Source organism: Tenrec ecaudatus, chromosome 1 (assembly GCF_050624435.1).
Source record: "Tenrec ecaudatus isolate mTenEca1 chromosome 1, mTenEca1.hap1, whole genome shotgun sequence".
NCBI lineage: Eukaryota > Metazoa > Chordata > Mammalia > Afrosoricida > Tenrecidae > Tenrec > Tenrec ecaudatus.
In genome coordinates, this window is record NC_134530.1 from 12295065 (window position 1) to 12321327 (window position 26263).

Consider the following 26263-nt stretch of genomic DNA (forward strand, 5'->3'; position numbering starts at 1 on the left):
GGCAGGGTGGGGAACCCCCCCTCCCCAAGGGTGGCCCAGACAGCGACCTCCTGACCCGGCCCCCCCAGAACAGTGCCCGGCCCTGAACAAGGACCAGCGGCGCCAGGAGGAACTCCAGGCAGCGGCTTGTGAAGCGGGCGTGGATTTCGGTGAGTGGGGGGCTGTGGGGGGCAGACGACCCCCCCCCACACACACACACACACGGGCAGGCTAGACAGCCACCATGAACCTCATGCCGATCCCGCAGTGTACAAGGCCAGGCTGCAGGCCGTGGAGGTCTCGGACGCCAATCCCTACGTTTACTACAACATGCAGCTCCAAGAGGTCATCAAGAGTGGTCTGTCCCCATGGCAACAGAGGGTGGGGAGTCTGTGGGGGGGCGTGGCTGCCACCCGGGTCTCATGCACTGGGTCACTTCCAGGCACAGACTTTGCAGCGCCCCTCGCCATGAAGAAATTTGTCTCCCACGCCACCTGCCACGACTCCCTGGGGCTGCGAGAAGAGGAGGCGTACCTCATCATGGGGCGGTCATCGGATCTGTGGCGCGTCAAATCTGAGTGAGTGGGGGGGCCCCTGCTGCCCCAGAGGCCGTGGGCCCGGACCTCCCTCCCCACCCCTGCCAGCCCTTGACTCCACAGTGTCTACTCCGTCCCGGGTCAGCCTGCAGGGAGGTGCAGGCTGGGCGCTGTTCAATCCCCGGGATCCCCTTTCACGCAGATCCATGGTAGATGTGGGTCTCTAAGCGTCTAAGGACCCTCCCTGGCTTGAGGGACGGGTACAACCAAAGGTTTACACTCCAGCCACTAACGGAAAGGTTGGCAGCACCAACCCACCCAGGGACGCCGCGGAAGGAAGGCCTGGCAATTCTGCCCTTGTCAAAATGGATGGTCGGAAAACCCCAGGGCCCTCCGTCTGCAGAGGGTGGGCCCCAGTCAGGACTTTGTCCAGCAGCATTGAGTTGATGCGTTTGTTGCTCAGCGAATCGGATTCCAAGGAAGGGGCTCTCCTCAGCCTCCTTGTGGTCTCCCTCCCACAGATACATCTATGTTCTGGGCAAAGAGACCTTCCTCATGCATTGGCCGGCAGCCGAGGATTCAAGCAACAAGAATGTGCTGGCTAACCTGCAGGATTTTGCAGAATATTTGCATGCCCATGGCTGCGAGTCCTGAGGCTTTGCCTAACTGCTCCCAGGACAATGTCTCCAAGCCGACCCCAAATAAAGAGCATAAACAATCCAATCCCCATCCGAGCTCTTTTTTTTTTTTCACTCCCCTGCTCCATCAGCAGCCAGTCGGGGTCCCGTGTCAAGGACCTGTCTCTCTCCCCATCATTCTCTCCATTGGACCTTTTTCTGTGGCCTTCCAATGCCCAAGTTCTCATCCCGCTGTCCCCCTGGAACAGGGGTGCCCTTCCCTCGGAGATCTGCGGGGCTAGAGCACCAGCAGCCCCGAGGCGTTGTGGATTCCTGGTGACCCCGAGTGGCACCAGGTGGCACTGCACAGGGTTGTCCACGGCTGATGTGGAGCAAGGAGATCGCCAGGCCTGTCTTCGGCGGTGCCTCTGGTGGGACTCGAAATGCCAACCTTTCCGCTAGCCAAGTGTGTGAACCTTCGTTCATGTTGTCGTTAGGTGCAGTCCCTAGCGACTCTATGCCCCACACAATCAAACACCACCCGGTCCAGTGCCAGCCCCACAATTGTCATGCCGGAGCCCATTGCTGCAACCACTGTGCCAGTCCCTCAGCCCACCTTGTCAAGGGCCCTCTTCCTCTTTGCTGCTGCCCCTCTACTTCACCAAGCATGATGTCCTTTTCCACGAATTGATCGCTCCTGATAACATGTCCAAAGTACCGTATCTACTCGTGTAGAAGCCGAGTTTTCCAGCACATTTTTAATACCGTTTTTGTGGTAAAATTAGATGCCTTGGCTGATATTCAGGTCGGCTTCTACTTGATTATATACAGTATGTGTGTTAGTCTGGATAGACTAGAAAAACAAGTTCATAGACACACTCATATGTGTATAAGAGAGAACTTTATATCAAAGAGTAATTGTACAGGAAGAAAGCAGTCCAGTCCAGGCCAAGTCCATAAATCCGATAGTAGCCCATATGTCCGTTACCAATCTATAAATTCTTCTTCAGAGTCGCGCAGCACATGCAATGGCGCCGAATGCAGGAAGAATGACCACAGGCCCGTGGGTGGACAGTCTCGTGGACCCAGTGGTGGCGGAAGCCTCTCGGTGCTGGTGTGGGGCTCCACGGGGCTCCTCCAGCTCTCTGAGTTCTGACTGCATCAATGTAGCTCCTTCAGGCACATCGTCAGTAATGTCTAGCAGGGAGTGAGCATGTGTCCCGCCTCCAGAGAGCTGTTTATCTCCTTAGCGCCTCCAAATGAGGTCATCAAGCTGTGACCTGGTTGACAGGCTAAACTCCACTCCTTCACTCCTAAGTCTCAAATTGGCAACAGATTATGTAACTACCACAGTATGTGAGACAAAAACCTTGCCATCCTTGCCTCTAAGGCTCATTCTGGCTGTACCTCTTCCAAGACAGACCTGTTTGTTCCTTTGGCAGTTCTTGGTACCTTCAATCATCTTCCCCAGCACCACCATGCAAACGCATTGATTCTTCTTCAGTCTTCCTGATTCAATGTCCAACTTTCACATGCATAGGAGGCCGTTGAAAGTACCCCAGCTCGGGTCAGGCGCACCTGGGTCCTCACAGTGACATCCCTGCTCTTCAGCACTTTAAAGAGGTCTTGTGCAGCAGACTTGCCCGATGCAACGCATCGTTTGATCTCTTGACCGCTGATTCCACGAGCACTGATTGTGGATCCAAGCAAGAGGATATCCTTGGCCACGTCCATCTTTCTGCTCATCATGATGTGACCCAGTTGGTCCAGTTGTGAGGATTCTGGTTTTCTGAAGGCTCCAGTCATTGATCTTCATCAACAAGTACTTCGATGCCTCCTCACGTGCAGCAAGCAAGACTGTCACCTTATTTAATAACATACCCAAATAGAGCCTCCCTCTCAGTACCTTTACCTTGCTTTATTCGCTTCATGGGACTTATAAACCCATCACGTTGGAGAAAAAAAACAACACAAAGCTTTGCCAGCTCTCTGTGTCTCTGCCATCCTGAATGTGATGGCTTTCCATCTTCACAATGTCTTCTCATAAGACTTTCAGGACCAAGAGCTCCCTGGCCAAGAAACAGAAAAGGCATTTTACATTCCCACTCCACCAGATGTGAATGGGGTTTCTGTGGGGCTCTGAAAGCACTACAGAGTATGTGGTGGTGGCAGAGGTGGTGGTGGTGGTGATAGTGGAGATAGTGGTGATGCTGGTGTTGGTGGTGGTGGTAGAAGTGGTAGTGGTGATAGTAGAGATGGTGGTGGTATTGATAGTGGAGATTGTGGTGATCATGGTGGTGAGGGTGGAGGTGGTGGTGAGAGTGCAGATTGTGGTGGTGATTGTGATGATGCTGGTGCTGGTGCTTGTGGTGAGGGTGGAGGTAGTGTTTTCAAATAAACACACTGCCTTCCTTTAGGCTCCCCCAAAGAAGAGTCTAAGCCATGGTGGCTCAAGCTATCTCAAACATGTGTAGGGGAGGGACAGCAGAAGTGGGAAGGTGGGAAGGTGGGAGAGCACAGGAGTGGGTCAGGGAAGGAGGCACAGCCAAGATCGGTCCCTGCTGCTGCCAACAGGGTGTCAGTTTCCCTGGGGCCTTCAAGAGGCATAGAAAACATCTTCTAGAGCAGTCTCCTTGAAAGATGACCCCTATTGACCCCAAGGAGCCCAGAGAGAAAGAGATAGAGAAATGCATGCGTGCATTCTTGAGAAGGAGCAAGGAGGTGAGTTCGAGCTTGCATGAGACTCGTGCAGCAGCAGCCTAATCAGGGGAGGCCGAAGGGCCAGCTGCAGGTAAGGGTGGTTCCCCCAAGCAGCACAGACTCACTGAGCCCTCGTGAGCAAGTTCTCGTGGGTTACAGCACCTCTGATGTGCTTAAGGAGTCCTGCCAGCATAATGTTCACCCGTTAGCCTGAGATCTGCAAGGTCAGCAGTTCAAAACCGCCAGGCACTCCTGGGGGAAGCAAGACAGGGCTTTCTACTCCTGTAAAGAGTTGCAGCCTCACAGGCCACGCCTACAAGGAGGCACCATCAGTCTGTGACCTGGCTGACAGGTGGAATACGACCCCTACACTTTTCTGTATCTTCAAATTGACATGAAATTACAAAACGACCACACCTGGCTAACTGGTGACCTGAGACTGGCTGCTGGAGACCGGGAGGTACTGCTGCACATACCCACCTTCCTGTATGAAAGTACTGGTCCTTTCTCCAGGGTTGCAGGATGCCCCAGAGAGAAGACTGGCCCTTTCTATCCGCTTGTTCTCTCTGTTCATGGATTCCATTCTAGAATCATGTCAGTCCTACAAGAATCCCACCCGCTACTCTTGATTCTATCCCAACTCATAGGGACCTCTGAGGACAGAGCAGGACTGTCCTATTGGGTGTCCAAGGCTGTCCATCTTTATGGAAGCGGCCAGCTTCCTTTTTCTCTCACTAAGCAGCTGGTGGGTTCGAACTGCTGACCTTGCAGTTAACCGCCCAATGCTTAACCCACTCCATCACCAGCACTCCTTTTTCATACCAGAACAATATAGACTTTCTTCTCACTCTCGCTCTCTTTTTGCGAATAGTTTTACCTCTTTATTTTTAAGGTCCATTATGTGAGGCCTGACTTGCTTCCTCCTCTGCAGGAGAGAGACAGTTCCGACCACTTGTTTGAAAGAGAAACACGCTTCTCCGTCCCAGCGAGGCCGAGCTGTGCCAGCTGTTCCTTGCAGTTAGCTTCCCAGAAGCACTCTTAAAATACACTGGAATCATCTTAATCACATGGACCTTTACTGCTGATGGGCAACAAATTAAAACGAGAAGAAACAGCTCAGCCCCGCTTGGTGGTCCACGTGGAGAGAGCCGGAGAGAGAGCACAAGCAAGGGGGTCTTTTTTTTTTTTTCTTTATTAGTAAAGGCTTAGACCCAGAAACCAATTTTGGCTGGTTTAAGCAGAAATGGTTTTTAAAAACAATACTCAGTGGTGCTGTCGTGGTAGAAGATGACACGGTGCATTTGCCAAACCCCACAGGAATGGGCATGTGAAAAAGAAGAGGCTCTCTGCTCCCACAAACAGTTATTGTCAAAAATAATTTTTAAGTTATTGTAATAATTATTTATAAACTATCAAGGGACCAGGGAGAAGGGGGGAGCGGGAAGGGGAGAGAGGGAAAAAAGGGAAACCGAGCTGATTCCAGGAACCCAAGTGGAAGGCGAATTTCAAGAATGACGAGGGCAACGAATGTATAAGGGTGCTTTGCTCAATTGATGTATGTACGGATTGTGATAAGAGTTGTATGAGCCCCAATAAAAATATTTATGAATTTTAAAAAAAAGTTATTGTGTCGGAAACCCACAGTGGCAATTCTGCCCTGTCCTATAGTCAGAATTGACTCCGTGGAGTGAGTTTAAAGGTCTACGTCCTGGAATTCCACAAGGACAGTTCTACGCTGTCCTAGCGAATGTGTGACATAGTCAGACTTCCTATGAACTACGGACTTTAGTTAACAATGTATCAGTACCTGTTCATTGATTGTAACAAACCTGCCAAAAGATGGTAGCAATGAAAGAAAACTGTGTACATAGGGGAGGGGGGCATATGGAAACGCTCTACATTTTATGCATGGCTTTTTCTTGTAAACCTAGAATTGCTCTAAAAAGCAGTTCATTTTAAAAAGAAGAATCGAGAGAACATGATACATGTCAGAGGAACCAGCCCCTAACAAATCATCACAGGCCTGGCAGGTGCAACTGTACAGCGTTAATAAGTAACGATTATAGTACAGTCAAAGAGAATAAGAGAGCATGAACTAAAGGAGGCAGACACATTTCATGGGAGCATGCTCACCTCAGCCCCGCTTGGTGTCCACCTGAGGATGTGAAGGTGGGAATTGCAGGAGCGAGAGAGGGCAGGAAGGACAGGGGAGAAAGGGACCAGGGGGAGAGAGGGTGGGGGAGAGAAAGCGTCTTCATTGTTTGGGGCTTTTTTTAAAAAAACATTTTATTAGGGGCTCATAACAACTCTTATCGCAATCCATACTGTTTGGGGCTTTTAAAGCTAGCCATTAGCCATGCATATTCAGGAGTTACATAGGTCACAAGGTGGGTGGGAATCACAGTAAAGTTCCTGAGCTCACAGGTGAGGAAAACTAATACCTGCTTTGGGGGAAGAAAAGAGGGGGGGATGGGCACCTCGGTGGGAGGAGATAGTCAAAGAATGTCTGCCTGTACTGGGAGACAGGACCAACTATGTGCTCGCTTTAAGGCAGCCTCCCTGTTGGAGAAGGATGTGGGAATGACATTCCTTAGTGTGCTAGTCTGGGTACTTGAGAGAAACAAATCCACAGAAACTCGTGTATAAGAGAGTTTTATATAAAGGTTATGTGTGCATCAAGAAAACATCCCAACCCAGTGCTGCCCAAGCCCACAAGTTAACATTAACCCATATGTCCAACATTAATCCACAAAGTCCTCCTCCTTCTCACAAAACAGATTCAATGACGCCGACTGCAGGAGGAAAGCTTAATCAGTGAACGTGTAAGCATCTCAGAGCTGGCAGGGGTCTCCACACAGCTGCTCCAGCACCCAGGGCTGCATCGGGGTAGGTCCATGTGGCTTCTCCTCAGGGATCTTTCAGGGAGTGAACCTTGCCAGCTAAAGCAGGGAAGTGGCTAAGGCAGCTGCACCCTGGTGTGACCATCACAAAGCAAGAGTCCTGAGAACTAGAAAGGTGAGGCTCACTGAGCCATTTATCCCTCCGCCTTTCAATTAACCCCACGTGTGTTTATCGGCCAGGTTGGCACAAAAAAACAACTCAGTTTCCCACAAATACACTGTGGAATACTACTTGGCCATAAGACAGAATAACCTACTGACACATGCTAAGAAGACAAGATGAATTTCAAAAATGTTGCACTGATCCTCCAGTTCCCTCCCCCATCGATGGAACCTGGAAAGGAACTTCAGTGCTTGTGTGGCACACAGGCCAGTTTCAAACAAACAAAACATAAAGATTTAAATGGAGGTTGGGTACCCCAGAAAACGGTAGTTTCACTTTTTTAATATTTTTAATAAAGAGTTATGTGATTTTTGTTGTGAAGAAGGAGGAGAACGAGGAGAAGAAGGAGGAGGAGGAGGAGGAGGAGGAGGAGGAGGAAGAGGAGGAGGAGGAGGAGGAGGAGGAGGAGGAGGAGGAGGAGGAGGAGGAGGAAGAAAAGCTTACCCTAAAAGAAAAAACAGCCAGACACAGAGACCGCAGAGTGAGTGGTTCTACTTTCGCAGCACCCACAAAAGGCAATCGCTAGAAACAGAGAAGGGATTGCGGTTGACCCAGGCTGGGGGTGGGAAGCCCTGGTGGAAGAGTGGGAACAGAAAGTGCCCTGGGGCATAAGGGCTCTTGGCAGGGAGGCGAGTGAAAATGTTCTCAGATTGAATGTGGTGAAAATTACAGCCCCCTCGGTGACGGTACCATTGGCATGAGCACGAGAAATGGGTACGTGTTGTGATCTGTAACTGCAATAGAGTTACTGGATGTTTTATCTTTCCTGGGAACAATCCAACAGAATGATTAGGGTCTCCCAGAAATGCCAGGAGGGTGAGGCTGCAGGTCTCACCCACCATATACAAGCCTTGGCCCAGCAGTCTGGAGTCAGCGAAGCGGATGTCACGGTCACCCATCACTTGCGTGGCTGATACACCGCCCTCCTCCTTCCCGCTGTCAAATTTAGGAGCTGATCCTGGAGCATGGAGGGATGAACCCATTCACCCGAACCTATTCCTGGAGAAGCGTCCACACCATTCAATGAGAGTTCCCAGCCTCCCGGCTGGTGGGCGGAGCCACGTGGTGCATCTAGGCCAATGGAATGTGAGCAAAAGGCACGCAAGTCTCCTATAGGCTGAGGTACTCCGGAGTGGATGTGTCCATGCCTCCAAAAGTTCAAGTCAGCATTAGCACGTGACCGTGACCTTATCCGCCTACAACGATGGCTCCCGACCCCCTCCAAGAACTCAAATTAACTGGCCCTCGGAAAACCCAGCAGCGCTGGTCCTAATGGCCAAAAGGTAGCCGCAGCCCCCAGGTTGTCAGGTTGGGAAATTAACTCACTTCCAGGAAGGACTCTCCATTTCCTGCCCCCTGATCTTGGGCGTCGTGTAATCTTTGCCCATTTGCCTCATCCACCACCTTCCTTTCTTTGTGAATGCCATTACTTCATAATGACCCGAAGACGGCTTTTCCAAAATAGTTTCTTGGGATTTTTCCCAAGGCAGACGTGGAGAAAAGAAAGCGCCAGGCCCCCTCCACAGTTCCTTCCCTTCTCCAAGGACCAGAACCCCCTACACACACACACCACCACCACCCACCACCCCACCCCACCCCCCCATTAGCCGGTTTGCTAGTTTGCCAGCTCGCCCTGCTGCCCTCTCCGGATGCCCACACACAATGACCCGGACTAAAGTCCTCCAGGCCTGTGTACACAAAGATTTCCTCTTCCGAAAGCAAATAGGCCTTAATGTTTAACTGCTGATTGTTTTGTTTTGGTTTAGAGCAAGCATGCTACACTTTTACAATCAGAAAAAGGGCAGCGTGGCCTGCGGAGAGGGGAAAGTTAGCCACAAAATGGAAACTCGGATATGAAACCAAAGGAGGGAAAGTCCTCCAGCCTGACCCTTTCTCAGGAGTCTGGAGTCTCCGCACCTGGGTTCCCCTGATGGAATGTGAGATTAGAGATAGCTGGAGCCAGTTCAGCAGAGCGAGGCCTTTCCCGCACTGGCCACCCCTCTGGAAAAGCACCAGGCTAACTCACTGCCATCGAGTCGATGCTGGCTCAGGGTGACCCTATAGAACAGGGCAGAACCGTCCCCGTGGATTTCTGGGACTGTAACCCTTTATGGGAGGAAAAAGCCTCAACTCTCTCCCATGAAGCTGCTAGTGGTTTTGAACTGCTGACCTTTGCGGTGGGCAGCCCAATGCATAACCCACTAGGCCACTAGGGCTCCTCAGCACAAACCAAGGGGTGTGACAAAACCTACTCGGTGGAGGGTCGCTGTACCTTGGATACGTGCTTCGTGGCTAACTGCAAGGTCAGTGATTTGGACCCAGCAGCTGCTCTTTGGGAGAAAGAAGCGGTGGCCCTCAGCTTTCTAAAGACGCCGGCGGTCTTGGAAACCCTACGGCTCGGACTCAGCCGCTATTCGTTTTCTGTCCCTCGGACATGTAATCATATGAACCACATGTATCGATGCCCCCACCCCCCCGAAGTGAGTCTGAGGATGGCGCAAGGCCAGGCAGTGTTTTGTTCTATTGGACAGAAGGATGCTGAGTCAGGACCAACAGCCATGAAAACAGCAGCCAGGTTAGGGAGCAGCAGGTGTCTGGTTCTCACCTTCCAAAAGGAACCCATTCCTGGCCAACGGACCCGCATGCCCAGCCACCGCCCCCACCACCGGACAGTGAGCGTTTGCCGGCTGTTCTGATGTTGAACAGGGTTTCACAGAGCTTTCAGATGAAGGAAGACTAGGGGAAAAGGCCTGGTTATCGATTTCTGAAAACTTTCTGGATCACAATAGTCCGATCAGCGATGGATCCTGAGGGTAGCGCAGGCCTGGGCAGTGTTCCATGCCCCCTTAACCTTTGTGTCTGTCGCTCTCAAATCCAGCTTGCAGGAGTCTTGGGGCCTACTGGCCTGGTGTTCAAATCCTGGCTCGGCCACTTGCAAACTGAGTGCTTCGTGTGATATGCATCATACCTCTGAGACTCAGTTTCTTCCTGCATAAAGGGGGACAGTGACTGGAGGTTGACACCATCGGCTAAGGCCCATAGGTGGTGGTTCTCATGCACTGTCTTAGCAGCTCAGAGCCACTCTATGATGTACAAGACAAGGAAACTCCCTGGTCCTGCGCTATCCTCACTCCTTCTTCCGGCCGTCCATGGTATATTTAATATCCTTTGCCAACTCCATAATTCCAAGGCGCCTGTTCTCCTTTGGGCTTCCTTGTGCATCGTTGTCCAGCTTTCTGGGGCATACCAGGTGATTGAAAACACCACGGCTTGAGTCAGGCACACGTCAGTCTTCAGAGCGGCTGTTTTCTCTTTAGCATATAAAGATTTCCGTCAGAGTCCATCGATATGGCCCCTCTAGCCACAATTCCTAATGGGATAACATTCTGGACTCGAAGCACCTGTGAGAATAGTCCCATCGGAGAGAGTATTCACTAACTCCAAGGAGAGATGGGGCTTTCTACTCCCATAAAGAGCTACAGCCTCAGAAATCCACAGGGGCTCTTCTGCCCTGTCCTGCAAGAGCCCCATGAGTCCTCATCAACTGGTGAGTTTGATTTTCTGTTTGTTTTAGTAACAGATGTGAACCAAGCCACACCCTTGTTTCCTCAGGGGCATCTTTGACTCTACCTTAAAGGTATGCCTTGAGACATACCTCTGTTTCCCTTGGATGAGGTATATAAACTGGTAGCACTGTGCGATTCTAACCCACATCACCTCACCTGGAAAGCCAGACCCCTATTTCCTGATTGAGATTTGGTAGAAGCAAGCCTTTGGCTGGCCTCTGCCTGACCTTTGGACCTGGGACTGAACAGCACCCACCACCACGGCAAGGCATTTCCCCAAAGTTCCCTGCGTTTCTGTGGGGCGCTGCAGTGTACTGAAGACCCCAGGGAGGAGTCAGGGAGAGAAGAGCACCTTGGGAGAACTGGACCTTTGGGACATTTTTCATCTCCGACTCCTTGGGACTGTGCTTGTTAGGTGCCGTCGAGTCGGTTCAACCCATAGCCACCCTACGCACGACAGAACGGAACACCGCCCGGTCTGTGCCAGCCTCACCATCGTCCGTTCCTGTGTCTGCGCCCACGGATGCAGCCACTGTGCCCAGCCAGCTCATCGAGGGTCTTCCTCTTTTTCGCCACCCCTCTCCTGACAGGCATGGTGTCCTCTCCAGGGACCGGTCTCTCCTGACAACATGCCCACAGTGTACGTAAAGGAGCCTCGCCATCCTCTCCCCTAAGGAACCCTCTGGCCGTGCTTTTTTCAAGCCCGATTTATGCGTCCTTTCGGCAGTCCGTGGTACTCACACGATTCTGCGCCAGCACCGTAATTCAGGCATACCTTGGGACGAAGCTGGTATCAATTCTTCTACGATAAATCATGACTGCCCTCGTTTGCAGCGGCCTTTGTCCAAGGCACCCTGACGGTCCATTTCCTGACTGCGGTTTCTGGGGACATTGACGGTGGGTCCAAGAACAGTGAAATCAATGACAACACCCAGATTTCCTGCGGATCACGATGTGAGGCTCTTGGTGTCCTTTGTTGAGACGGGAAGGTGATCGTGTCTGGTCAAGTAGGAAGACCCACAATGACACGGAGGGACACCGTGGTGGCAACAATGGGCTCTGACAGTGAGACCACTGTCAGGAGGGTGCAGGACCGGGCAGTGTTTCGTTCTGTTGTGCACAGGGTCGCTATGGGTCGGAACCAACTCGACGGCACCTAACCACAACAGCGTGTTGAGGTATCATCCACAATCAACGCCTGTGGAAGAAGAAATCCAATGACATACACTCTTGGGCAAATCTGCTGCAAATAACCTCTTCTAAGTGTGACATTGAAGGTACAGGGTGAGCCTAACCCAACCGTGGAATGTTCCATGGTCACCTGTGAAAATGAGGACATTGGCCAATGAATGAGGAAGACCAGAGGACAAAAGGATGCCTTGAAATTACGTGATTGGTGAGGAATGGCCCTCCAGGAACACAGAAATCTGGGCTGGGAGAAGTATAGCCAGAATGCTCCTTACATTAGCTCAGCCTGCACAGGGCCCCTGAGCAAGTTCTTCAACCTGTTTTCCTGTTTGTAAAATTGAAGCAACTGCATGACCCACCTCAGAGGATTAAATCAGACCCATGGCTTGAAGCGCTTGCCACACGGTTTCAGGGGGTGTCATCATCTCAGCTCCTCTGGGAAGCCTTTCCTGACTGACCACCCTGCCCAGGTCAGGTTCCCACCCTCCTGAATTGTCCTCAACTCAGAAACCAAACTCACTGCCAGCGAGCCCATTCTGACTCACAGTGACCCTCTAGGTCAGGGTTGAACTGCCCCGGGGGTTTCTGAGGCTGTGACTCATCTTTCTCCTGCGGAGAAGCTCCCTCGGTTCAAAGAGTTGGCCTGGTGGTCAGCAGCTCAACGAGTTATGCCCTTACTCCTTAGTGTCTGCAACTATTCTACCACAAATCGAATGAAACCCTCGCTAACAATATCATGCTCCTCAGAGTTCTCTTTCCCATAGGGACCATGAACTGGGGGCGCAGAATCAGTGTCCTGTTCTTGGATGTACCCGACACCATGCCTGCCACAGAGGCTGTGTATGTGCTCCTACACGCGTGCGAGTTTGTTTTCAACCGGTGGGTCGAATGAATGTCATCTTTGACTCGATTATACTAAAGTGTTGGAGGCTACATATTTCACCACTAGTCTCGGCGCTTCCGTTTTTTCCCTTTCCACATTGTTTTTTTTTTAATGAAAACAAACGACAGCATGCAGCAATGGTTCACGAACACAAGTGAGCCACCCCACCCAGACAGAGATATCACAGAGCTCAGACAGAACTGGGGGTGGGTAGGCAGCACTCCCCTGGGGTCACTGGAAATGCTCATTGGCCTTGTTGTGGGTCTCCACATGCCAACAGTCTGACTGTATTTCCGGTTGGTCCTTCCAGATCTACTTCCGCCCTTCCCCCCTCCCCTGACCCCAGGAAGGGAGCCCTAGCTCTGTCGTGGTTACTCAATGGGCTCTGATCCACAAACACCGGATTTCCTCTCCCATAAAGAGTTAATCTCAGAAACCCACAGGGGAAGTTCTACTCTTCCCTATAAGGGTCACTATGAGTGCAGGGAGTTTGGTTTTGAGATTCTCACACACACGCGCAGGAAGACCATAATCCCTTTTGGAGACACTGGAATCTGGAAGTGAATCTGGGTAAGAAGAGGCTTGTTGGGAATGAGGCAGGGGTGAGGGGGCAACCACCCTGTTTGTGCACCAAAGGATTCCCTTGCCTTCTGGTTGCCAGCTGAGTTCCCTCAAGAAGAGACTCTAGTGCTGGGCTGCTAACCACAAGGTCGGCAGTTCAAAACCACAAGCTATTCCAACGGAGGAAGATGAGCTTTCTACTCCTCTAAAGACTACCCAAGCCAGAGGGTCGCTATGAGTCGGAATCCACTTGATGGCAGTGAGTTTTGAGTGCGTTTATTCACCTAGCTGAGACCTCCAATCCTACGGGGCCACTCCCCAAGAAGCCCTCCCCGCCGCCCCCAGCTGGTGCCAGAGCCCCGTCCTCAGGGCTGCGCCTGCCAGGGTGCTGGGTTAGAACGGTCAGATTTGCTACCTTGCAGGTTCTCAGAGCCCCCAGCCTGCTTCCCAAGGGCAGTTAGGGACCAGGAGCTGTACTCTTTCTGGGCCAATTCGCCCTATCCTTCGGATCTGACACTAAAGGGTGGCTCTGTGATCCAGTGCCTGGGGTCGCCCCCGCCCAGATGCTGCCCCTCCCACCATCCCCATTTGACAGAGGTGTAAACTGAGGTTCTTGGAGGGGTCACGGCCTGGCCAGCGGCCCCCGTCAGTAGCGCCAGACTCCTCGGGAAGAAGGGATCCGGAATGGGAGGAAAGTGACAAACTGGAGGGGGGGATGGGAAGGGACGCGGCAGGAAGATGTGGGCGATCCAGGCGGCCTTCCGATGCGGCCCCGCCCCCACGAGGGACGTGAAGACGCGGACCCCGCGCAGCGTGGGGACATGTGACCCGCTGCAGAGACCGCGCCGCTGCCCCCACCCGAGGTCTGCACGCTGCGCCGCAGGGCGCGGACCTCGAGCGCCCGCCGGGTCGGGGGCGCAGGAGCGGGGCGGAGACGAGGCGGAGCCAAGGCGCACCGCGCGTGCAGAAACGAAAGCGAAAGAGGGGGCCGGGAAGGCGGGGCGGGCCGCACCGAGGCGCCGCCCCCAGCCCTGCGCGGCTGCCGGACCGACGGGCGCGGCGAGGTAGCGGGTCGGCTGGGCGCGCAACGGAGACCCTCGTGGAGCGCTGCGCCGCCGCCGCCACCATGTCTCAGGAGGACGTGGAGGTAAGTGATGGCAAGCGCCCGCCGGGGGCCCTCCAGAGGCGCCGGGGGTGGGGGGCGGGGGGGGCCAGGGACGCCGAGGGAGCTTCGCAGCTCCCGTGGATCCCCCATCATCCATCCAGACCCTGCAGCGGACCGGTGCGCGCCCCTCTCGGAAAGAGTGACCCCCCCCCCTGCCTCTCCCAGAACGAAATGAGGTCTCCCGGAGCAAAATCGCGGGGTGGGGGTATTGGGGGGAGGGGGGAAGAGACACTTCGGGATCAGGAGTCCAAGGCCAGGGGTTACCTGGCTCGCCTCCCTCTGGAAAGCCTAGCACTCTTGCCCCAGGCCCTTCCGCGTCCTAACCACCAAGGTCCGGTGGGGACTTTGGCTTTTTCCAGGAAAGGCCCTAGAAAGATGGGGTGAGGGGAGGCGGGCGCCCGGCCCCAGCCAAGGCTCAACTTCTGGCCGGGTGAATAGTGCCGGGGTGGGGGTGGGGGCGGGGCGCGGCGCACCTCTCCTGCCCCCACGGGGCCCCCTCGGTTCCCGTCGCAGCTGGAAAAGAGCGTTCGGCGCCTGCGGGAGAAGTTCCACGGAAAGGTGCCCTCGAGGAAGGCAGGGACTCTGATGAGGAGGTTTGCCAGCGACCACACGGGAGTGGGGCGCTCCATCGTGTACGGTGAGTTGGTGGGAGCCCCAGAGGGAGTCCAGCCTCGGGGAGGGGGGCTCCAGGGGCCGAGCACTTACGTGTCGTCTCCTCGCCAGAGGTAAAGCAGAAAGACGGACAGGAACTGGGTAACAACCTGCCGACCCAGGTAACCTGCCCCCTTCCCTCCAAGGCCTGGGGAAGGTGGGGTAGAAGCGATGGGCCCTCCCACCTTCTGGTCAAACTCCAGGTTCAGCCTCATTCGATTCCCCATGGTGGATCTGGCAAGCTGTGCCCAATCCCGTGCTGGCTGCGTGAAATTGAGGAAGGGGATCCAGCAAATGAGGAAGGAGCCAGGATTCATGTCAGTGTAGAGGAAACCTGGAAGTCAGGGAGGGCTGCTTGGAGGAGGTGATGGGAAGTCTTCAAAGATAGGGAGAAGGCAGAGGAACAGGGAGTGGAAGGGGGCTGGCCAAAGCAAAGGCTTGGAGGTGAGCAAGGGGTCCCCAGAAAGGTGGGGAAGAGAGAGCAGCAGGAAGCCCCTGTGTTCTCTGGATGGATGGATGAAGGGTGGGCTTTGCAGGGCCTGTGTGACCCGGCTCCTCTGCCCCCTGGGAAAGATGGCCTTGGTAGCCGGTGGACTGAGGGTGACCACTGCCGAAAGGCCTGGCTTACAGCTGTGGATGGGGGATATAAACATAATAGCAAAGGGGGCCTGTGACTGAACACTTCCGGTCCCAGGGCTCAGGACATTCCACATTCCATCCTCCCTGTGGCTCCACCCCCTTCCCTCCCCGTGAGACAGGGCCTCTTCTCTGCCCTCCCAATTTGACAGACTGGGATACTGAGGTACCGAGGGATGAAGCCATGTGCCAGTTTAGCCCAGCCAGTAGCTGATAATTGAACTATGGCCACTGCCACCTGGAGCCAGAGTCTGCACTCTTGAGATAGCCCAGGGGACCATAGCTGCACTTGGGGGTGCTGGGGTTTGAACCCCCGTCTCTGGGAACCCAAAGCCCAAAAAGGTACAGGCCTGTCACCATACGAAAGAGCACATGCTCCCAGGTCTGGGCCTCAGTTTCCCTAGCTGAGCAACAGGGATAACGCATGTATATTACTCTTAGGGGTGTTCTGACGGGTGCCCGATCAGGTTCTGGCTCTCCAGAAATGGGGGCTGCTCAGTCAGCTCAGCCTGAGTTAGGGGTACCGTACTCTCTCAGAGGGGACAGGGTCCTGCCCCCAGAGTCTGCCCCTGGTGTCTCCATCTAGGACCCCCCAGAGGACATGAAGCAGGACCAGGACATCCAGGTGAGTGGGCACTAGGGGGCAGGCCAGGGTGTGCGATGGAAAGGGGCACCTGTCCAGGCACGGGGTAGAGAGGCTGTGACGCCCCTCTCATCCTCGTCCACTCCGACTTCACAGACAGTGGCGACTTCGCTCCTGCCACTGACAGAAGCCAACCTGCGCATGTTCCAGCGTGCCCAGGACAACCTGATCCCCTCTTCGGAGCGTCAGTTTGCGTGCTCCCCCTGCGACCATGTCTGGTGGCGCCGGGTACCCCAGCGGAAGCAGGTGACAACCTAACTCCTGAGCCCCATCCTCATGGCTGGACTGCTAACCAAGGATCAACTTTGGGGAGCCCAGCCCCTGACTCCTCTAGGCTTGGTCTTGAGGGCCCTGGCCCCCAGGAGAGCAGAGTGCCCCCCACTCATACTAAGCCAGCTGAGCTGACCTCCGACCCCACTCCTTGGCCACTACCATGGAATTCAAACCTGCCCCCCACCACCACCTGTGGCATCCTTTCCCCGATATACTTAACAACCAGGTGGGGCGTGGGATGTAGGGACTGATCCTATGTGCCGATGGTGGAGAGGGAGCAAGAAGAAATGCCCAGCTTGGTCATAAGATGATCCAGTTCATCAACGCTGACCCCAGTAAGCCCCCTCCCTTCTGCCCGTCCCCCCTCCCAGGTGTCCCGATGCCGGAAATGCCGGAAGCGCTACGAGCCTGTGCCATTAGACAAGATGTGGGGCGTGGCTGAGTTCCACTGCTCGAAATGTGGGCATGAGTTCCGGTGAGGGCACTGACCCCTAGCCCACCCTCAACCCTAGCCCTGCCCCCTGCCCCTGCCCTGCCCACCCTTTCTGGACTGGGACACTCACACCCTGCCCACCCCCAGGGGCTGGGCACAGATGGGGTGCCAGTCCCCCTGCTATCGGTGCGGCTTCCCCGTGTTTCCGACACTGATCCTGCCCCCACGCCGGAAATGGGACGCACAGCGCCGCAGCACCCAACCCCACTCCTGCTTGGCGGCCGACTGCTGCAACCGAAGAGGTGAGGCCCCAGCCCCGCTCCCTGGCCTCGGTCAGAAGAACCGAGGTCAGACTGGTGGCAGGCCCTCCTTCCATACCATGTGTTGTCCATGGTCCCCATCCCGGTGACCCCAGGTGACCCAGGGTCTCTGCCCCTGTAGCCTCCTCTGTGGCATCCTCTCCTTCCACACACTTCTCATGGGCTGGGCTGTGCAGCTCTGTGGTTTTTCTATGGCCACATCCAAGTGACCCTGTGGCCTCTGCCCGGCGAGCTCCATGTGCGTGCCTTCTGTTCCCAGAGTCCCATGTGGGAGCCACAGAGCTTCACACGGCCTCGTGACCGCAGCCCCTGTCCCTCCCCAGAGCCCCACCTGCCTGGGACCTCCTGTGCACACCCCAAGAGCCGGAAGCAGAACCACCTGCCCCAAGTCCTCCACCCCAGCAACCCCCACATCAGCAGTGGCTCTACCGTGGCCACCTGCCTGAGCCAGGGGGACCTCCTGGAAGACCTGGATGACCTGATCCTTGAGGACCTGGAGGAAGAGGAGGAGGGTGGGCATGGAGCATGACATCCCTCACCCCACCCTCCACGTGTCAATGCAAACCCGATGCAAACCAGACGCGGTCTGTGGCTACTTCTGTGTTGTCTCAAAAGGCAAGCGCCAACTGGGAGAGCGCCGCTTGAGGAGCCAAACGGGGTGGCGGGCTCCCATTGGCAGGATCTTGGGGAGTGGATCCGGACGGACGGCAGGGTCTTTGGGACAGGGCCAACTCTCCACCACAGAGGCAGTGTGGCCAGGGCCAGTTGGGCTCCTGAAGAAGACGGTGGGGGGTGGAGGGGGCGGGGGGACTGACGGGTCAGAGCCTCAGGGGCCGGATCAGCATGGCAGCCTTCTTGAGGGAATACGCGCCCCCACGGAACTCGGCCCAGTAGACGCCGTCCTGATAGCGGTTGCGGTAGTGGCCGCCGCGGTGCCACACGCCGTTGAGGTTGGAGTGGGCACAGGCATGGTACCACCAGCCTCCCCGATGGTACAGCGCACAGTTACCTAAGGGCCAGAGAGTCCGTGTGCTCTCACCAATAGAAAAGCCTCTGCCCCCTGACCCTACCCACTCTTAACTACCTAAAAGCCCAGCCCTCCATCTCCTCAGCAGAATAGAAGCCCTGGCCCTGCCTGCCCCATTTTCTTCAGGATAATAGCCGTAATTCTGTCTGCTGAGCACAATACAAACGTCTACCTTTCCCAACCTTCCTGTAAGCTAGATTCTTTCTCTTGGCTTATCAAGTGTGGATGTGCTGGAGAAGACAGGTTTCTTGAGAAAGAGCCTTAGCTCTCTCACCTGACGTGTCCTGAGCCTCCCCTATCAGAGAAAGAATCTGGACTTCTGGTCCCCTCACCAGAATAAAAGTGCTATGCCTTGTTCTCTTTTACCAGAATAAAAGTTGCTTGCCCTTACCAGAGAGTAACTGACCCCAACCCTTTGCCTCCCCTCACTAGAATGAAAGTCTTACACCCCTCTTCTCGCCTCTGCCCCCCACCCACACACACAACCCCCCCACCACCACCAAGGAAGCTAGCCTTACCAGAATAGGAGTCCCGGTCCCTGTCCACAGTGCTGAAGGGCTTGTCATTGTGCCAGGAGAGCGAGTCGCCAGCGTCACCGTGGTACTGGCCAAGCCGCAGGCGGTAATGGTCACTCTCGGGCTCCAAGGAGAAACTATCGTAGTGGGCGCGTGCCCCACGGCCCCCCCAGTCTTCCAGGAGCACCAGCAGCTCATGGTCCCCGCGGCTGGTCAGCTGGTGCACAGGCTCCAGGCCCAGCCAGTATTCCCCATCCGGCCGCCCAAAGCCTGCCTGGCAGGGCAGGAATGTGGGGCAATCAGGAGAGGACCCCGCCACTGCCCAGCCCCTCCCATACACCTCTCTGCCCGCCCACCTTGTAGTGCGTCCAGGTGGTGAAGAAGTTGACGGAGCCATCTTGTCGCTTCTGGATCACCGTCCAGCCACCCCCCTCCAGCTGTTGCTCGCACCAGGCCATCACCACATGCCGGCCTGGCCGCAGCTCATACACTCCACTCTGATCATGGCCTGCCTGCTGGGCCGCTGCACAGTCCCGCCACGGGCCTGCGGGCACAGGGATGCGGGGGACACACAGCCTCAACCCACCAGCCTCTTGCTAGAATAGCATCCTTCCTGTTCCTGGGTCCCTCAGCAGAAGCAACGGCCTGCCTCTCCTGTCCCCCTACCAGAATAAGAGCCCCCATACCCATTTTCTTACCTGAGTGAGGTGCTAGGTCCCACTTGGCTCAAGGACCAGATACAAAGCCTGGTGTGTTTAACTCTGTTCTGTGGGCTCCACACCAGCAGTCCTGAACACCCCAGTCTAAACCTACCCTCCAACATAACAGCCCTAAATTCCCTGTCCCTGTGTCAGAATAAGAGTGCTGTACTAAAAAGCTGTACTGGGGAATCCTGGTGATACAGTGGGCTACATGTTGGCCTGCTAACCACAAGGTCAGCAGTTCAGACCCACCAGGTGCACTGAGGGAGAACAATGGGGCCTTCTGCTCATCTTTGCATCTTGATAAAAGCCACACCTCAGGGTCTTGTCTTCAAATTAAAAGCATTTCTTTCAGCCCCAAGGGAGGAATCTGCCTTTAAAAACCTGACCTGTCTGCGTTCCCTTATCCACACTGCACCTGGAATCCCCTAGTTCTCCACAACCCCAACAGCCCTGCCTCTGACCTACCTGCCGGCTTAGTGGAGGCTGCAGGATGCCCTGCGGGTGTGGGTGATGCCAGCAGCAGCCCCTGCTGTCGTGAGGTCTGGTCTTTCAGGGTCTCCAGGGCTGGGTCCAGCCTCCTGCCGCTGTCACTGATGCCACCCACCAGGCTGACAGGAACCACAGGCACCAAGGGTGGGGGCAGAACCTGCAGAGGCCAAGAAGGCCTGGGATGGGATGGCACTACCCCTTGGCCAAAGCCCTTCCCACCCCAGCATCATGGATGATGGGTAATTGTCCCTGTACCCAGATAAGCAGGACATGAGGAAGGTAGGATGTCCTGCCCCATTATTGATCCTGCTCAGAACCTAACTCTGGACCCTCAATAGCAGAGCTGGACTTAAATCCCCACTCTGGAATTCGGCAGTGTAACTATCTGTGGCTAGCTCCTCAGAAAAGCAATCATGCATCTGACACTGGGCGTTACCTTACAGAATCTCCCAGACCCTGTCCATGCTGGGGATGCGCACACAATCATTTCTTATTTAAAACACAGGAACAGATGTTCCAAGATTCAGAGCATGGCCTATATGTATATAACATAGAATCCCCGGTGTCGGAGTGAGTGGTTGTGCACTGGGCTGCTAACCTCAAGGTCAGCAGTTCAAAACCACCGGGATCCTCGGGAGACATACAGGGCTTTCTACTCCTGTAAAGAATTACAGTCTCGGATCAAAAGCTGTAAGGGCAGTACGCACCTATCCTATAGGGTCACTATGAGTTGTAATGGACTTGATGGCAGTGTTTAGTTTTATACGGTATAATAGAACCTCAACTCAGTTTTTGGTCTTTATCCACAGACTAATACTATGCCTGAAACAAGAACCTATGACTAATCCCAGTAAGTGAACAGTGAAAAATTAAACCGCTTTAGTTTAGTCGCATGTTGATCCAGAAGAGCTAAGGCCAAAATTCAGCTTTCAAAGTGTTTGGGATTTTGCAAGTGAGGGTCAGAGGCTCAGGGTTACAAGAGGACATGCACACAGGAGTGGCTGCGGGATTACCTGCTGCTGCCCGCCCATGCCCCCCGGGCACAGGCGTTCCAGGCGGGCAATGAGGCCGCTCTGCTGGCTGACCAGCTGCGCCAGCTCCCGGAACTTGACGTCCAGCTCGTGGAAGCGGGCGGCGGCGCGCTGCGCTTCGGCCGACGCGTTGAGCACGCGCTCGCCCAACAACGCTAGGGCCGCGGCGGGCTCCGCCCCCTGGCCAGGCCCCGCCCCAGGCCCCGCCTCGTGCTGCAGCTGCGCGCGCAGCTGGCCCAGGCGCGCGCTCAGGCCGCGGCTCTCTTTGCGCAGCGCGCGCACCTCGCCGGCCACGGCGCCGTCGGCCGCCGCCACCCGCTGCAGCTCGCGCAGCAGCTGCTCGTGGCGACCCACGCGCACGCGCAGGGCCGCCACCTCGCTAGCGTTGACTGCCCCCGGCCCCGGCCGCCCGGCCGCCGACCCGCTCCAGCACACGGCGCCCGTGAACTTCTGCTGGGGCAGCACGAAGGTGTAGGTGCACCTGGGGGCGCCTGCCCGCGCCCACGACGCGCCCAGCAGGAGCAGCAGCTGCAGCGCGCGCCACGGGGGCGCCGTCATGGTGGACCTGCGGGCAGAGAAGGAGGTGGCAGCCGGCCGCCCGGCCCCGATGCTCCCAACAGACCCGTCTGCCGGGCGCGAGAAGGCGACGGCGATGCGCCCAGTGTACCTCGCCCGAGCCCCTCCACCGAGTTCCCGGCGCCCTGCGGGGCTGCACGCCTCCCAGGGTCTCGTATTGAGCGCGTACTGTATGCCCGCCCCGTTTTAATCGTGGCGAGGGCAATCAGCAGCACGACGCGAAATTCCAGGACCAGAAACAAGACCAGCGGGTAAAACAGGGCCTGTGAGGTGGTGCGAAGTGCTAAGAAAAACAACCCGAGGGACCGAGAGTTCTAGGGAGGGAACACGGCGGGACCCGGGAAGGGGAGGAAGAAAGTTCTGAGGCTGTCTGGGGAGAAGAGCGCCGCAGGCAGGGAACAGCAAGGGCAAGGATCCTGGGGGCACTGTGATCCACCTCCCCCGCAGGCTCTTCTGTTTAGACATGGAATTCCTCCGGGTCCCCCTCGCCCCACCCTTCCAGCGCAGGAAACCACGCGGGTCTGGGTACACCAGCCTTCCTGGTCCTGCTCCGTGTTCCCTCCCCAGTCTATCATCTCCACGGCCGCCCGAGGGCGCCTGTGAGTCCGTCTCCCCCATAGCCTCCTTGGCTCCTACCTCCCTCGGAGAAAATTCCTCCAGTGGCCACAAGCCACGCCCGCGCAGCCGGGCCACCTCCCTGCCTCCTCCCTCTGCCTCTCCAGCCACGCTCGCCCCTGTTGGACCTGTCATACTCCCTCCACCTCAAAGCCTTCGCTGCACGTTTCCATCAGCCTGGAAGCCTCCCACTCAATTGTACCAGGTTTGGGGGGCGGGAGAAGATGGAGACAGGATACCATGGGGTGTGGGTTTGGGTTTGGTGGCTGGCGCTTGGTAAGGATAGGTGTTACCAAGTTCGCTCCCTCAGCATTATCTGGGTTTCAGCTTAGATGTGTCCCTGCTCATAACGCCTCCCCCCCCCCCAGCCACCCCATTTAGAGTAGCTCCTCTTATCTAAAATAGTCCATAATTCTCCACCAAAATAACCCCACCCCACTCCTGGCTGGGTTTTGCTTGCTGCTCCATCCCCAGTGCCTAAAACTATGTCTGGCACCCAGCCAGTGCTGCTCACAAAACGAGTTTGTTGGGTGATTGGATGAGCCCTCACCCCCACCTTCCGTGCACCAGTAGCCTCTCAAGGTTGTATACCTTGACCGTCTGTCTACACAGAAGCCTCTTTCCCCCCCCCCCCACTCGGTTGCATGCCTGGGCACACCAAGATCCACACACCCACAGCCTCTTGCGGGTGCTTGGCGGCAAGCGGCACATTCCAGGTGTCCACGCATCACCCCGCCTATCTCTCTCGTCCAGACACCCATGCCCTGGCACCCACAGAGGGCAGTGCACCGCCCCCTCCATGGTCACATGCCTCTGTCATTCACACACTGAGCATCTACCTGTGCCAGGACCTGTCCCAGGCAGCCAGCGGGGACCAAGACGGACCAAAGCCCCAACCAACCTCCTGAGCTGAAGGCCAGCTTGGGGACACGGATGGGTAAACAGGCAGAGGGAATAGCATGTGCCAAGGACCTGAGGTGGGACCCTGCTTCAGGGGCTCCTGGATTAGTTGGGGGGGGGAAGCTCTGTAGGAGAACAAGGGCAGTTGTCCAGGACTTTGGGGAGGCTTGCACTCCAGAGATGGGAACCATGGGAGGTTGTGAACCGGGCAAGGCTGGTTTGCTGCCGTCACGTACCCCAAGCCGGGTGGGGTGGGGGACAGCTGAGTGGGGTGCTCTCTGTGCTCCCCACCAGATACCTGGCTCCCCACCTCCATGACAAGGATCCCCGGGAGGTAGAATACAGCTGTCGCACAGGCCAGGGTCCCCCCTGACAGTCTCTGCCCACCGCCCCACCTTCTCTCTCACCTCTCACGCCCAAAGCCCTGGGTCCAGCGAGGCTCAAGACAGGGGAAGTCTGAGGAAGAGACGAGGGTCCACAGGGGCCTCTGAGCTGGGGGAGGGGAGCAGCCAGTAGGAGAGCAGGAAGAAGACTTGGCAAACCCTTCCGCACTCCCACCCCCACCCCTACCCCCAACGCCTGGAGCTGTGCTTGGCCCTGGAGCCCCAACTGTAAATATTTAGGATTTCCCATGTGAGGACTGAGGCAGCCTGGCCAGACACCCCCTGCCCAGGCCTCCAGAGCCCGATAACACAGGTCAGCGGCCTGGGCGTTCCCCTCAGGCGGAGCACAGAGCGTGGGAGGCTGCAGGCAAGAGCACAGGGGCAGGCTTGCACCCGCAGACACCCCACACACACCCTGCAAAAAGAGGTGAGCCTCAGTGAGCACCTGTTACAGGTGAGCGAGGCTCTAAAATCTGCACCCTTTTTATCTCATCCAACTATCCCTGGGGCCCACAAGGTCGGGTGTTCAAACCCCACAGCCACTCTGTGGGAGAAAGAAGAGGCTCACTGCTCCCATAGAGTGACAGCTTCAAGAACCCCCAGGGGCAGTGCTGCCCTGTCCTGTAGAGCTGCTGTGGGTCGCCCTCGACCCGACAGCAGTGGGTTTGAGTTTTTCGTTTTCAGCTAGTCCACCCACCCAGAGCTTCTGTATATAGCCTCATAAGACAGCAGAGGAGACTGAGGCTCAGAGAGCGACTTGCCCATGGTCACACCGCCGGAGAGCACCCACCATGGGACTCGGGCCAGAAAGCTTGGCTGCCGCACTCACCCTTGTCTCACAGACACGTGTGCCACAGGGTAGACGCACAGACCCCAGCAGGCATGCAAAACAATGCATAAGACAGACAGTGGGAGGTCCACAGAGAGCCCTGAGCGTGTGTGTGTGTGTGTGTGTGTGTGTGTGTGTCTCAAGCACACCAAAACCAAACCCAGTACCATCGGCTCATTTCACTCATGGCAACCCCTGGCATGTCAGACTCCAGCAGGTTTTCAATGGCCGGTTGGGGGCCATGTAGACCCAATGGTCTCTGCCCAAGAAGTGTCTGGTGGACTGAAACCACCAGCGTTTTGGGTGGCACTGTTGGGGATGCATTGGGCTGCTAACTGCAAGGTCAGCGGTTCAAACCCACCAGCTGCTGTGAGGGAGACAGATGAGGCTGGCTCTCCCAGATCTATTTAACGATCTCAAGAACCCTATATCGATAGGATCACTATGAATCGGGATTGACTCGATGGCAGCAGGGATTTGGTTTGGGGTCTTAGCCAAGGCATGGACCATTCGTACCATCCAGGGACTTCATGTGGCATGGACACACACACACACACACACACACACACCTGTAAACAGTCGGACCTGGAGAACAACAGCGTGTTCTAAATGGCTACTTGTACACCCACACACATGCACAGCCTGTGGACAGACCCCTACCCCGCCTCAGCCGGGTCCACCTGGTCACGCACTGGCAGGCGCAGAGACACAAAGCCTGGACAAAAAGAGACCCCGACAGATGCTTACAGTATGGCTGCCTGTTTGAAACACCCCCCCACCCCCATACGTCGTATTCTCACACAGAACCAGTCGCCCAGTGGCATGCTGCAGGCAGACACCACCATGCAGTCCCAGGTCAGAGGCACAGACTCACATGGAGTTGGGGATCCCGGGGCCCGGGCCCCAAGGAAGGCCACACCAACAAGCACAGCAGACACCCACGGGTCTCTGTCCTCCAGTTCACAATGTCCTGAACCGCTTACCTAAGTGGACGCCCGGGGCTCAGAAAGGAAATGACTGTCCCAGATCTTCGAGAGGCTGTCAGGCTTCGCCTCCCACCCTTTGCTCCCACTGGCGGCACACAGAAAAGAAAGCTCCTAAGTCAGAGAGGGGTTGACAGAAGGGAGAGAGTCCAAGAGACAGAAATGGGGCAATGGAAAAAGAGATGGAAAGGCGGGAAAGGGACAGGCTACCCACACAGAGATGGGAGATAGAAATAGGGGCAGAGCCAGAGAGGTGAAAGAGGTGGCTGATGACAAGGTTGGAAGGGAGAGAAGACAAGGATGGAAAGGGAGAGACAGAAGAGAGGAGGGGGGTTGGGGTGGGGAGAGAATGTTCAGCCCACGGAGGGGTGTCCCCTCCTCCCACCCCAAGGTTCTGGGGAAGAAGCCAGAGGCCTGAGGCCAAGACTGGGGCTCCGAAAGGAAATGGGGCGGTGGGGGTTATTCATAAAAGAGCCTGCCTTGCCCTAAGTTTCCAGAAGGTGAGGCAGAGTTTCCATCTGCAGGCAGAGGCCCCCACCAAGCAGCTGGCCCTCAGGAACTGCCCGCCCCCACCCTTAATGACTACCACTGGTTCTACCCTTTCCTGACTGAGACCCCAAAGTGCCAGGGAGTAATTTTATACCAAGACTACACAGCTGGAAATAAAATTACTAAGAGGCGTCTATCGGCTACAATAGCACGAATCTCACAGCAGAGTAGAGCGAGGCTCAATTCCACCTGAGCGAGGTGCTCACAAAAGGGAAGAGAACAAAACAAAACACGACCGCCGAGAAAAGGGGTCCTCTAGAAGTGGAGGAGACAATGAAGGAGCTGTCCTTAGAGGCTGCACAAGTGTCTCCCCGAAGCCTCAGAAGGACCCAGTGCAGGTCTCAGACAGCCACCGTGCAGCTTGCGACACTAAGATGATACATCTCTGTTGGTTAGTATAACCACAATAAATAAAGGGGTACAGTCAATGGAAGGAAGGGTGGGTGGG

General features: G+C 55.8%; 3 protein-coding genes across 4 annotated transcripts in view; 2 read left to right on the forward strand and 1 right to left on the reverse strand.

The window, feature by feature from the left end:
• LOC142442770 (complement C3-like) overlaps positions 1–1169 on the forward strand; it is a 35688-nt gene extending 34519 nt beyond the window's left edge. The window contains exons 36-39 of the mRNA XM_075544092.1: positions 69–149; positions 248–337; positions 422–557; positions 1037–1169. Of these exons, the coding sequence (XP_075400207.1) occupies positions 69–149; positions 248–337; positions 422–557; positions 1037–1169 (440 nt within the window). The remainder of the gene's footprint in view (positions 1–68; positions 150–247; positions 338–421; positions 558–1036) is intronic.
• Positions 1170–13918: 12749 nt separating this feature from the next.
• Positions 13919–17792, forward strand: SHFL (shiftless antiviral inhibitor of ribosomal frameshifting). Of its 2 annotated transcripts, XM_075546622.1 has the most exons (9): positions 13919–14240; positions 14360–14434; positions 14772–14895; positions 14982–15031; positions 16132–16170; positions 16285–16434; positions 16833–16936; positions 17042–17196; positions 17538–17792. In XM_075546622.1, the coding sequence occupies exons 3-9, from the start codon at positions 14844–14846 to the stop codon at positions 17741–17743; spliced, it is 756 nt and encodes a 251-aa protein (XP_075402737.1). In that variant the 5' UTR covers positions 13919–14240; positions 14360–14434; positions 14772–14843; the 3' UTR covers positions 17744–17792. The 2 variants fall into 2 exon arrangements, with proteins under 2 accessions (XP_075402737.1, XP_075402728.1); XM_075546613.1 differs by lacking the exon at positions 14360–14434.
• ANGPTL6 (angiopoietin like 6) lies at positions 17270–21970 on the reverse strand. The gene is made up of 5 exons (XM_075546634.1): positions 20963–21970; positions 19926–20106; positions 19113–19300; positions 18760–19030; positions 17270–18223 (listed from the first exon to the last, which is right to left on the reverse strand). Exons 1-5 carry the CDS (start codon positions 21536–21538, stop codon positions 18033–18035), a joined length of 1407 nt encoding a protein of 468 aa, XP_075402749.1. The 5' UTR covers positions 21539–21970; the 3' UTR covers positions 17270–18032.
• Between the last annotated feature and the right edge of the window lie 4293 nt (positions 21971–26263).